This window comes from Talpa occidentalis, unplaced genomic scaffold (assembly GCF_014898055.3).
Source record: "Talpa occidentalis isolate TD23 unplaced genomic scaffold, MPIMG_talOcc4v2.1 talOcc4.9, whole genome shotgun sequence".
Lineage (NCBI taxonomy): Eukaryota > Metazoa > Chordata > Mammalia > Eulipotyphla > Talpidae > Talpa > Talpa occidentalis.
Window position 1 is genome coordinate 35,722,773 of NW_023605305.1, and position 14,168 is coordinate 35,736,940.

The following is a 14,168-nucleotide window of genomic DNA, read 5'->3' on the forward strand; positions in this document are numbered from 1 at the left end:
CCCTAATGGTATGTTCAATAAATATTTGCTTCTTATGAATATATACTGAGCACTTGTGTTGTGATAAGAATTGTTCCATGTCCTTTCACACACATCTTTTGATTTTTTTAAGTCACATGATGACTCTTCCAAGGTAGATATCTCCATTTAGTAGATGAGAACATTGAGGCACCTTTTAATTCCTCTCTCCAGAGATCTAGAATATTTTAGTTCCCAGAAGAAAGATACACTGCCCACTGCAAACTATTTACTCCTTTTCTAAGGAACCTATCCTAAAACTTTCATCCCTGAAGCATCTCATTCCCTGGGGTGCTCTGGACTCTCTACCCTGAAAACCAGGTAAGTTATTAAAACTGGATCTGGACTTAATGGGCTGCTTTCTGCCTACAGGGCCAGCTAATTAGTCTTAATTATCTCATTATAGATTCTAAGTATTTCCAGCTGCTTCTTTACCCCTTATTGCCCACTCCTACCCCACCCCCCCCAACCCCAAATGTCTATTTTCCAGATAATCTCTGCCAAGTCATGGACACAGGTGATATATTGATGTATTCTTCCTATCATAACATTAGCTATTTCTGATCAAGCTTCTCACTTACTAAATACTCCTGGGATATCTACTTCTATGTTCCTTTATCCAGGAGAAGAACTATGTTTTGGCCATTTATTAGACATAAGGACAGATCTTACAAACTACATTTCACCCTTATTGACCACAGGATTGAAATATACCTATAGAGCAAATAATAAACACGAATCTGTTTAATTGATAGAAACTTGGAAAGGATCCTCTTTCATTTCTTCTCACTGCCCCCAAGCTTCAAATCAATCATTTGGTCCAAGTAAGAATAAAGAAAAAGTTACATATCCTAATTGATTGAGAAAGTGAAAAGTGAAATAACAGCTCAAAAGTGAATGAGAATGTGTGGTGAGAGAACTGCAAGTTATATGACTTACCTTGGGCAAGTCATTTAATCTCTCTATACCTCAGCCTTCTAGTAGATAAGCAATACAACAATAGTTACTTCATGTGGGGTGGGCTATTGTGAGGGTCTAGGAGTTTAATGAATGTGAAAGTGGTTTATTTGCAAACAAATATTATTACTAATAAGGGAAAGTTTCCTTCCTCTATTTTTACTGAAGTCTTTAGTAGTTATTTCTAGATGACTGTGTCCCCTTTTGGTCAAGTCATTTATTTGCTACTTAAAATTTCTCATATTTGAGCTAAAGATATCTTTAAGTGCCATTACCTGCTATAAATTACAAAGGTAGATGGATACTAAAGAGCCAACTCTTAATATTTAAAAATGCCATTTTAATATTAGTAACTCTGTTGATCATTAAGAAAAAACGACTGCACCTTAGAGTTTGACTATTTGGGGAGAGCAATGTTCACTCAAATCCTATAAACATACTTCTCAATAGTTCAGTATTAGTTGCAGTCATAAAATGCAATTGTTAGTGACACTGAACAATTCTAAATCTGTGGTTGGTAAAAACCTAATTTGCAACTAATAATACTTAGTTCTCTATAAAACAAAAAGCTTTATTATAGTTCTTTTCCACACTTCCCCTCTCCAATATTTGTCAACAAATTCACCTCCATTCAAATTAAACAGTAGGTTTTTATTTATTCAACTATTTTACCCTGAACAGCTCCCTGGAGATTCTCCACTTGCTGGCTTTGGTAATATTATCTTCCCTTTAGTTCATTAGATTGACAATGCTGATTTAAGAAAACCAGGAATTTTTAGTGATTTCGGAAGTGCTAACATGTATGCAGCTATGGTTGGTCACTTATTTTCTTCTGAATGTGTGCTATCTCATGCAGCGAGCCTGCATTCATTTTTATAAATTCTTAGAATACAAAATAAACCTTGTCAACAGGAAACATCATCCTTCTTATGATGAAATGCTTTCAATTCTGTTCTTTATATAAGTGAACATTTTGTCTAGTTTAGCCAAGGAGCAATCTGATAAAATGGTACAGCTGCTTATTGCCAAAAAAACCCCCATTTTCATGTGAAATACAACCTGGGGCACATAGCATCTAATTAAATTTACACAAAGTACAAATTATTGAATAGAAACCAAAATGCATTTCAAAGTAAATACCAATTAATGTGACACCCAATTTCTTTCCCCTTTTCTAATCACTGCAATGTGCATGGCTTATACACAAAACATATTCAATTTATTTTGTGTTATTCAATTAGAATATGCTTTACATTTCAATCCAAGAATCATATCCAATGCTTTGCAAGCAGGTTGGTTAGGTATTTTTCTCTCTTTGATTCTTTAAAAAAAAAAATCAGTGAAATAAAAAGTTCCTCCTCGAATTCTTCTTTCATTTGAGAAGGATTCTATTTACTTAATATTTTTATTTCTTTCACTTAATACATGGGTCTGCACTTCTTTTGAACAACTGCACCACCTATTTTTTTCCTTGCTTCCATGACAGTGAACACATAACAGAAAACTTTATTAAGGCCAAATATACAGGAATTCTGACAGTAACATTTCAGTCAACCTACTTTGTGAGGCAAGTCTTCAATTAAAACTATGTTCAACAACAACCAACAAATGGGCATCTATAAAGTAATAACACTTTGAACAGAAACCAACAAGCTACTAGAGGACATGAGTGGCCACGTGTAGCTAATCACTTGTGAAAGCAATCTCCGTGAGGCCAGTGCTCAGAGATACTGTTAGAGATGACCAGTGTGCTCTCCAAATGGTTACCCAGGACAATGACAGAGTCTGAGCTGATTCCAGGAGTCATGATGATGGCATCCTGATTACAGTATATTCATTTGTCATTCATTCCCCAAATATTTATTGAGCACTTATAATATAGAACTACACTGTAGAGATTGGTGCTAGAAATCATGAAAAAGGCAGCATCCATAGCCATAGAAGCATGTGTGTTGAGGAGTAGAACGACTCTGGTTCTTACATATGGAACAAATCATCACTTTATGCCTATAATATACACTTGACTATTAAAAAAAGTGAAAAACACTAATCCAGATTCAATTTACTTATACTGAGCACCTATCATACACCAGGCATTTCCACATATCCTGTCTGTTTCTCCCAAGGTATCTAAAAACTATAATGTAAACAAAACTTGCAAATGTAATCTTTACAAAAAAACTTTGAGCTTAACAAGTATCAATTTACATTTTATATTGTTATGGGTTAAATATTTCTGAGTAATCTAATCCTGGGAAATCAAGTATAGTCATATTAGTTATTCAAATTTGTATATTTTCACTTCAGTTTTCTTACTTCAGAGTTTACGTGAAGCAAAACTAAATACAAGAAGCCTTCAACAAGGTAGCATGCAATGAAGGTCTTTCTGAGCTTCATCATTACTATCAGTTATTAATGAAATAAGTGCAGTAGTGCTGCAAATACTGATAGTGCTTTCCTTTTTGTTGTAATTTAATTTTTAAACCTCCTTGTTTATTTTTTTGAAATACAGGATTTCTCCCAGGTCAACATAGTTTTTCCATTACCAAAGCGCCCACAGCCCTCCACTGCAGTCCACCGTGCTCTCTTCCCTACCCTCCTTCCCCGCTCCCTTCTTGAGCGTCTCAGATCTATGGTCTGCTTTCAAGCATCAGTCTTACAGTTTGTCTTTGTCTAATCCTTTAGACACAAATCCTTGGTTTCTTTAGATCCCACATATGCATGAAAGCTGCCATAGATATATATATGGGGTTCTTTTACCTCTGATGACCATATGTAAAAGGGATCTTGCTCCATTTCAGATGTCAAGATCCTGCAGATGTACATGGCATGGGCCTATTTCTAGGAACTCTTCTCTAACTTATTCTCTTTAACTTGGGTCTTTCTACTTTTTTCTCTTTGTTTAACCAGGTCATTAAAAGAGGATTGTTATGGTTTTGGGAAATAAATTACTTCCAGGCAAGGGTTTTCTGGTCTTTAAGCTTGGATGACGGGGGAAGCAAGAGGGCAAGCTCCTTGAGGGCAAGGACCAGTGAGTCCGACTGGTTTCCGCTTTCAGAGCTCAACACACCGTGCTCTCTAAATGATTATCTAAGACAATGACAAAGACTCTGGACTGCTCCTCCTCTCTCCAAGGAGGCAGCCAAGAGGTAACACAGGCCAGTGTGTAGTATGTGGAGCTGTCACTCAGATCTCCCACTTGCCTAAGGTAGCAGATGACTGGGTTTTGCTTGCCTGGTTTACACTCTTCAAATATTTATAGACAGTTCTCTTTGCCTCCAGCTCTAGTTGTCACTTAGCCAAGTTATACATACATGGTTCTTTTAATCTTTCCTTAGAAATCAATCCTGCTCAGCTCCTTAATCATTCTACTTGCATTTCTCTCAACTTTTGGCTATTTGTCTTTCTGCTAATTTATTCTGTTGAAATACATAAATATAATACAGGGGTGGAGCAGAGAGGGATTTGGTCGCCTTTCCATTATAAGGTTCAATGCCTTTTAGGTACAAAACAAATATTTCCTTTTGTATGATCATGTTTTTAAAAATTCATATTTAAGTTGATGGATCAGTCAATACATTGTAGGAGAAAGGAAGGAAAAAAAGTACCATCAGTATTATATTCTCTAAGGATGATAATCATCATTGATTGAAACCTCTCATGTGTCTACAAACTGATTAATTTAACCTGCAGTATTCAAACTTGGTGGGGGTGGTGAGACAAGGAATCCAGGCTAACATGGACACTACAGGGAGGCTTAAGCGCCCATCCTGAGATACTGTCTACCTACAGGTACTTTGGCTAAATTTAGCTTTTTGATGAAATTTTTAAAAAAGTTAATTTCTCCCACTACAGAAGTAATATATTTAGGAAAATTTCAAATAATAAGAAATGAGGAAAAGTTACCTACTGTCTACTACCCAAAGACTTTCAGCATTTTGAAGAATTTCATGTCCATTTATTTTGAGGCATTGCTTTTTTCTTCCAATAGGCATGATCATGCAATTTGCAAAGTTTAACACCATGTCTTTTCTCTTAATAACATAAAATTTCAATTTATTTCATTGTCTTCATATCATACTTTTAGTGATTAGGACGGTGATATGTAATAAGACTACTGCATTCCCTGTTATTTCCATTTTTTCCTAGATTAAATGTCATGACAAAGAAAATCTTTGTGTGTAAAGCTTTCTGTATCTAAGATTATTCCTATATTCATAGTAGCAGAATTATGGATCAATGGATACACAGAAAATAAATTTTGAGGTGAAGAATTAACACAAGCACTATCTGAAGTGAAAAATAACACCTTACGTGCAAAGATTTGCTTTTGGCTCCAATACTAAGTGAATGCTCAAATTGGAAAGTGGAAGAAAACCACGAAGATGGAAAATTCTAACAAGTTAAATGTGGTGCTCACTAGCAGTCATTTCACTTCTTTATTCACACAAATATATACACTATTGATACCATATTAATTAAGCTTAAATTCTTAACCTTACCGAGATCTACCATCAGAAGGCGAGTGAGGGCTGTATAGAAGGTCGTTCGGCACCTGAAGTCACTGAGACTGTAACTGTCACTGATGCCAAGAAAGGGGAAGTGTTCACTCTAATGAAAGTAAAACAGCATCCAAAATTACTAACACTTTACCTTAGCCACCCAGAAAATTTTAGTCATTAATAAAAGGAAGTAAGACTTACCGTGTGATTTTTTAGCATGAATTTTACAGCATCTATCTTCACAAGTTTTTTTAAAAGGATATAGGTAAAAGAAGTTAAGGTATCTGTGGAAATATAACTGTCTTATCAATATATAAGAAGTTGCAAAAATAACTCTAATCTATAATATATCTTTTCTATTTGTGAGGAATAAATATCATTTCTAAAGAGTATTCCTATACAGCAGTCTTTCATTCTGTTAGGAATGATAATCCATTATTAACCAGTGCAATTACTTTTCCTGTCTTATACATATTCTAGTTATGGAAAGAATGAATTTTATAATTAAGACAAAAAGTTCTTTACTATTAAAGCCTTAATAGTGGAAAATTAAAACTGACCCTTTTTACATTTGGGGTGTAACTTAAGAACTTCTTTTCACTTAATATTATTTCATAATAAAATAATTATAAAGACCCATAATAGGCTATTGAGAAAGAGAAAATTATTCAATTCTAAGAAACAATGAGCTCAGAAGTAGAAATCTAAGGAAATTCTGCTTTAGATGAAGAAACTCAGATTACCATTATGAGGATGTAGCAGACCACATGTCATCAAGTATTGAAGGACAGGCTTAAAGGACCTAGTCTTCCTTGAGTACCTGTATTTGTTAACTTACCTAAACTTCACAATTACACTATTAAACATTATTTATTATTTCTGACCCTTAGATTAGAAAGCAGAGCTCAGAGAAATTAAGTTAACCTGTCTAAGATTACACAGCTATGAATTGATACTGCTGAGATTTGAACTGAGTTTGGACTCCAAAGACCATGGTCTTTCTACTGTTCTACTGCATTATCACCTGGAACATAGAATGAAAATAATGTTGAAAAATCATAAAATGATTACAAGGTCTAAACAATTTCTGGTTAATGCTGTCATCAGAGAAGGGCTGCTGTGAGCTCTAAGAACATCTATTTAGTGCACAAACGTTTCTTTTCTTACTTTACCCTACTCAGGTGTTCTCCACTACTGTGAGGGCATCCCTGGACAATTGCTTGCATACTTCTAGTCAGGGTTTTCTTGTAGGCTATACTAATCGTATGTGACTCCATTCATGTTCCAATGAAAACACTGGTTCCTTTCCTTCACATTGACAAGTCTAATTTTAAATTTTAGTCACTCAGGTGTGGGTCAATGAAAAGAAAAACACACAGCAACATGAGTCGGGAAATGTGGCTTTTGGCTTCATCATACTATTCAATGAGCTCAATGAGTCTGAGTACTACACTCAGCCACTCAGAGCCTTAGTTTCCCTCTCCAGCAAGTCAGGATGAAACCTATGACCAAGTTATCTTAACAGGATTGTCATGAGGATGGGGTGATGAAAACATCTTTGCCAATTATAAATCAGGGAAGAAGACATAAAGATGCAAAGAATTAACAGTTACAGAATCTACAGAATGTTTACTGCTTGCAAAGCTAAAACTCACAATCCCAAGAGATAGGAAGTCTCACTTCTATTTTTCAGATGAGGGAAGAAACTCACAAAAATTAAAACTTTCCAAAAGACAAATAATTAGTATGATTTAGAATCAAGTCTCTCTACTCTAGAGCAACCATTCCAGCTATCTATTAAGCATGCATGTTTGGTTCACCTCCATACTAAATTGTAAACTTTCTAAGGGCAGGAGCTGCATCTATGTATTTTCCTCAGTGCACTGCTCTGAGTGGGGGCTCAATGCACTGTGTTTCCAGCAGACTGAACAAGATTAGGGCTGATAGGTAGCAGGTCTTTCTCTGCCGGCAATGATACAGACTGATGATTTTTCCCAGTGTAAATCACTGAGCAGAAGAACTGCCACTCAAACTTCACTCAGTTAAACAGGGATGGGGATCAATAAACTAAGAAATATCTTAAGTAATTACCAAATACAATTCTCCTAGAATGGCAAAGTTAAAAGTGACAGGGTCTATGGGTAATAAGAATGCTGCCATTAATAGGAATCTTCCTGTCAGTGCTGCTAATAAACAGCAAGTCATGTTTTGACAATAGAATATTTATGGGAGCAATAAACAGAACCTTCACAGGAAGAATCTCATCTGCCAAGACACAATTTCTGCAGAAATGCATCTGCGCACTTTCTATCACGGCCAGTCTCACTACCTTTTAATTACATTCTAAATAAAAAAAAAGATTGAGAATGAATTACAACTTTTTTTCAATAAGGAAGAAAAAATGAGAATTCATTTGAATATTTATATTCCCTTATAGGAATTCAATGCAAAGCTAGTTATAGCCTTTAACAGGACCTGTAATTATTTTTTTTAAGGCAAGTAGACACATAATCTTTATGATCTTTATACTTTTCTTTTATTCTCTAAAAGTAGGGTTCTGATAAGTTGAACTATTTTAGCTGGGTGTCAGTACTGTGATAGATTTTAGAGGCCTATTCAGAACAGCTCTTAACAGTAAACATGGTAATGGAGGTTAACAGTAATAGATTAACAGGAACCAGTAGGAACCTGGAGTAGGGAGTAAGAAAACACATAATGGAATATGTAAATGGTAGAATTATGACCCAAATTCAGGTCTTTTACTATGGTTACATCATCTCCATTTGGCTTTAAAGAGACTACAAAGATCTAAAGGCTTAAAGATTTTGTTCAGATACAAATGAAACTGAAACTAGGTCTTAGAAGGAGCAGGGAATCTGTTCTTTTAAAAGGACCAACTCATTTATGGTCTTGCATCATATCCAGGACTGAGCAAACTCCACAGCCTGGTTGACAATCACTCATTAAACAAAATTCCCAGAAAATTCCTGTCTGTATCTATGTGGTTATGGAAACACTGAGGAAGGTGACTTTAGCATTACTGTTAGCTAGCATGACAAATAGAGAAAGGCAAGGAAAAGATGAAAGAATGCGGTATCTATAGACTTAAAATTTTCGAAAATCTGTATCCTTTGAAGAGAAAGATACCTAAATTAAAAATGAACTGGATTCTTAAGTTATAGGAGTTCTACATGCTTTAGTAACTGTAGGCATAGTACAAAGGATGTCTTCAATTCATGGCAACAAACCTTACTGAGTATTTACTATATTTCATCAAACCTAAACACCACTGATTAAATAAAAAAGACATTATCTTATGTGCTACTAAAAACATAATGTTTTAAAATATGAATCAATTGTAAGATATATCTTGTTTTAGAATCAAAAGAGTGGGGTATTAGACATACAGTATTCACTAAGTTCAAGAAGGTGGGTGAAGACAGTGATCTAGGAAATTACTTAAAAAATAGTTTTTTTGCAGATAGAATTAGATACCAATGATAGGAGAAAATTCACAAATAAGAGAAAATTACATGTTGGAAGTTACTGTAGATAAATGACAGATACAAAGTGTAATTACCAAAATATTGAAGCATCTTAAGGGATACTAAGAATAACTTACAAGGAATAGGAATTAAGGCTCAGTCACTGAATAAGTGGGAGAGCATTATACTCAAATGCCTACTATTTGAAGTTTTAAAACTAAAGAAGAAGAAAAGAATCTTGGGCCTCCCCTGGCGGTGCAGCGGCTGAGCGCTGGGCTGCGAAGCTGCCCGCAGCCTCTGCAGCGCCGGTTCGATCCCCGGCCGCTGGAGAGGGTCCCACATGGCTCGCAGACCTCTCCTGCCATGCCTGCTGCTCCCCTCAGCAGTGTATTTCGTCAGTCTGCCTGTTATGTTCCCTGCTCTGGCTCTGGTGAATTCTCTCACCCTCTTGTGCTTCTGACTGTACCCTGTGCTTTATTAAAAAAAAAAAAGAATCTTAATCTTTAATAAATTACAACCTAATAGGAGAGAGGAGTAGACCTTACTAAAGTATATTTTTATTCATCCCCAGATGCGCAGACTAAGAACCAAGTGTTCAAGAATATTATGGTAAATAAAAGATGATGGGAAGAAAAATAAAGGGAATTAAAATCTATTGAGCACCTACTGCCGAAGCGGGTCAGTAGTATGGGGTGCTTTATCATTGTTACATAATATAGATATCATTACATATTTATTGTTTTATTTAATCCTTACAAAATCCTAAGAGCTAGATAATAGTCCCTTTTTATAGATGAAGAAACTGAGGCTCACAGAGATGAAATGACATGCCCATGTATTTTTAAGTTAATGCAATAACTAAGGATTATAACGATTTTAGGGTGGCTTTACTAACTCTCTGGCAAGACCTGAAAATTTGAAAGAGACCTAATTGAGTTACAGTAGGGCAAAGGAGGAGAACAGCATATATGTGGTGATTTGGTGAGAGATAATGAAGGTGTCAAGGGGAAGGTAAAATAAATTTCCTTGGTCTGAGTATGAATAGTACAAATTGTGCTTGAGTGGTGGGATCAGGAAATCAACTATGGGAACTCAATAAGTCAAGTTCTGTTAAAGAACTCAAGTTCAAATCAATAATTTTACCTTGAACTGAGAAAGAAGTGGAAGTGATTCCAGGCTTTTGGGAAACAAAATGATCCGATCAAAACAATACTTGAGGAAGGTAATCTTATGAAGCCAGAACTTAAAGAATTGAGCCAAGGTCTCAAATAGCAGCCTATAGGAGTAGAGAGGATTCACACACTTGATTTTAGTATTAAAAACAAACAAATAGAGCAGATAATTATGGAATGACTTTTCCAAGGATGATAGAGGCAGAAAACAAATAAATCAACACATCTTTTGATGAGAAATGTTAATAGAAGTATGCCCGAGGGATATGTGCTGAAACTAGTTTTATTTAACATTCTCAAAACCATCTGGAGGGGGTGGTAGTCACTGAAATAAAGCAATACATTTTAATACTGTTTCTCAAAAGCAGAATTACTATTGTTTATGGCTAAATATTTCCTGTAAGAGAACATACTCTGTTTTACTTCTACCCATCACCCCTATTTCATTTCTACACCTTGCTCATCTCTCATTCTCTATTCTTTTCTGATCCCCAACCTCATTCAAGATTCACACCGAGTGGTGGGAAGATCAGTGACTGGGTGAAGATATCTGGTTTGCAAATTACCTGGTAATTTTAAAAGTTATATACTTAATGGTTTGTATAAATGCTTTATCTAAATGACAAAAATAAGAAGCTTCCTCCAAGCCACCACATCAAAATGCCATGTACCCACATTAATCTTAATGTGTAGATTTTCAGAAAACTAGTATTAGTATGTAATTTATTTGAGTTAAATTATTTTGAAAAGAAAAAAATTATTTTAACAAAAAGTGGACTTTTAGCTCTTAGGAGAAATATAGGAAAAGAAGTCTGGAATGAGGATCGATTTCTGTTAGAATTTAAAATTTGTGAAGGTAGTGTTTGGATCTTATTTATCCTTTTTTTTAAAAAAAGATTTATTTATTTATTTATCCAAGAACCGGGGTGCAGGCCAGATTCGTGAGAGGGCGAGAGGATTCACAGGAGACAGAGTGGGGAGCAGAACATGCAGACTGAAGAAATACACTGCTGAGGGGAGCAGGCGAGACAGGAGAGGTCTGCTTGCCATGTGGGACCCTTGCCAGCAGGCCAGGATCGAACTGGTGCTGCAGAGGCTGCAGACAGCTTCACGGCGCGGTGCTCAACCGCCTGCGCCACCGGGGAGGCCCTTATTTATCCTTTTACCGTATATTTAGCAAATGCTTAATTAATAGTTGCTGAATTGAAAGATACCAGAAAGATTAAGTAAATCATTAAGATGAGTATGGAATTAAATTTAAAGATCACTTTTCATTCTTACTCGATGTTAAATCTGAAAAAAGGATGCAGTTCTGGTTACTACATTTAAAACAAACAAGCAAAAGAAGACAAAAGCTGGAAGAGGTTGGGGCTGAAAAATAAAATCATCATGGTGATCAAGGAACTGACAGAAAATAGACTCTTTGGCTTGGAAAAATAAAACAACTGAAATAAATAAAGTGCATATCCACCAATTTCTAAGGAAAATCTCAAAGTCTTAGAGACTTAGCATGAAGCCAAATAGAAGGAATTACTTCTTGATATAACATATCTGTGCTTTGCGGTTGGGGTGGGGGGGCTATGCACTTGTACAGGGTCTGGTGCTTACACTGGCCTGTGCTCAGCTCAACAGACTACTGCTGAGATCTTGAAATTCTTAATAATTCACGAACAAGACACCCTATAATTTCATTGTGCACTGGGCTCCACGATTTATGTGGGTGTTCTTGCAATAACATGGAGAAGTTAATAACCCTCAGAATTGTTGAAGTTAACAAGATCCATAGGGTAAAAGTGAATTTGGATAAATTCATGAATTAATGTAGAACTCTTTAATGGAGTCTGTTTTTTAAAAGTTGAAGATATTTTGGGTTTTCTCAGAACCTGGCGAATGCTGTAATAAGGGCAACTACCAACAGAGGGCCCAGTAGAAAATGAAATTTCCTCTCTCATTATCTGAAACCCATGTTATTGATATAAATTTGAATGAATAATGAAATGCACTAAACATTATTTTTCAAAGGAAGAATTTTGCATGAAATTTAACATGTTTCTCTCTTTTTCTCAGCATTTAGAATAAGTAAGTTTATTTGATTGCTGTGTATGACCCTTATTCTCTCACCAATTTTCCCAGCAGCTTCCTTATTCATTACTTGAACAATTTAACTCCTTTCCCAGTTAGATGGAAACCAGAATTTCTGACTGGATATTTCAAAATGGGGAAAGAATCCCCAAGTGTTAAACCTGACCGTGGCGGGCTAATCCAGGACAGAGTCACTTCAATTTTTTTATGTTAAAGAGAACTATTTAGAATCTGAAATTCTTGAAATTTAGTCTTGAAATTTGGAGTATTTAAAAATTACTCAGGTGTCTTTGCTAAATGTATTATATATGAGCTGTAATGACTCTGATGGGAAAACATAAACTTTCTCTCAAAAAGTCCACAGGATTTTTTTAATCATAATAGTCTCACCACTTTGGAAAGCTTTAAATTTGCAAATAAAACTAAAGGTAACATTCAACGACACTCCAGCAAAAAGCCGTAATGACATACATAATGGCAGTCTGCTCACCCAGACTATTATTGTCTGTGGAACTAGAGTATCACTAAAAATATCAAGCCTGCTTTTCCCTAGTGAAGACAAAAGTCCTGTCTTTGGGAGAAGTATCTTACTTTCTTCTTTAAGATCCAGTCCTATTTTCTAATTATCTTAAGGCAAGTTCTCAAACTATGGTCCCTAAGCCATGAGCATTATGTGAGACACGCTGCAAATGCAAATTCTAGGTCCTATTCTCACACTTCAGAAAACAGAAATTCTGGGGATGAGGTCAGTATTTGTATTTTGACAAGTACTCTGGTGATTCTGATTCCCACTGTCATTTGAGACTACTGCTTTAAGGCAAGAAAACATAAGGCTGTTTAGCACTTCCTAAAAATGAGGATTTTTGTGATTTCAGTTTTCAAAAAGTGACCACATGAAAGAACACAAAGAACACCAAAGTTCAGAGAGTGCTGTAAGCACCGTGATTCATGCTGAAGATGAAAAAAGAAAAAAACAATAGTATCTGAACACATGCATCATAAGGTAATAAGGATCATTCACATTAGAGAATGTTTTCATTTATTTGTTACTAATATTTTAAATTTAAAATTTGAATATTAACATATAAACAGATTTCCATCATCCATTGGTGATGAGTTTTATCATGCATAATTGTTTCTACTGCTGAAGAGTGTCATCTTATTTTTAATATAGAAATAATGTATTGCTTTAAAATCAGGATTTTAAAACACATTATAAAAAAGAAATCGATTGGAAACAACAAAACATGCATTAGGTAACCAGCAACTGTACTGAAATAGATACACCACTCACATATTCCATTATGTAAATGAATTCAAAGATATTTCATGACTGATCAGCTAGAAGGGACATAATGATTTATAATTCAAATAACTGAGCACTGAAATCAAATTGAGCTAATATATATTTCTAAATATGCAAACCTGAAATAATTGTTAAAAAATATAAATCAATGTACCCAAGTTGAAATCATTCATATCCCTTGGTTTAAAATGTTATAGCTTTAAAACTTTTATCTAATAAGTTTTCAGAAAATAGGATTTTTTTTATTAACTTCAAGAAAAGTGCTCAAAAGCAGTAAACAGTTTGTAAAATAAAAGGTTGCAATTTTAGGATTAAAGAATATATGAGATATAAGGTGATAGGAAAAGGATTCTAAATGACATAAACAAATAAATTAGGCATTATGCAAATTATACAAAAAGAATACAAATCAAATTAATTTTATATTATATTTCAATTTCAACCTAAAAAACAGGGCAAATCTAAACAATAGATATATGCTATAAAATAACATAAGGTTCTTTCCAGATAATATGCTCTCAATGTAATTCATTGTGAAAAGGCCAGAGTTTGCAATACGAGGAAGTACTTATAAACCACTTCATATGGAAGAAATAAAGAGTATTTCAGCATTATTATGAAAAAAAAAATACAGGTTGAATTTTTT

General features: G+C 34.9%; 1 protein-coding gene across 6 annotated transcripts in view; it reads right to left on the reverse strand.

Moving 5' to 3' along the window:
- RANBP17 (RAN binding protein 17) overlaps positions 1-14,168 on the reverse strand; it is a 333,695-nt gene that overhangs the window by 77,079 nt on the left and 242,448 nt on the right. For all 6 annotated transcript variants that reach the window (XM_054691111.1, XM_054691110.1, XM_054691109.1 and 3 more), the window contains 2 exons: positions 5,679-5,742; positions 5,478-5,586 (listed from right to left, as the gene is read on the reverse strand). In XM_054691111.1, coding sequence (XP_054547086.1) covers positions 5,478-5,586; positions 5,679-5,742 — 173 coding nt within the window. The remainder of the gene's footprint in view (positions 1-5,477; positions 5,587-5,678; positions 5,743-14,168) is intronic.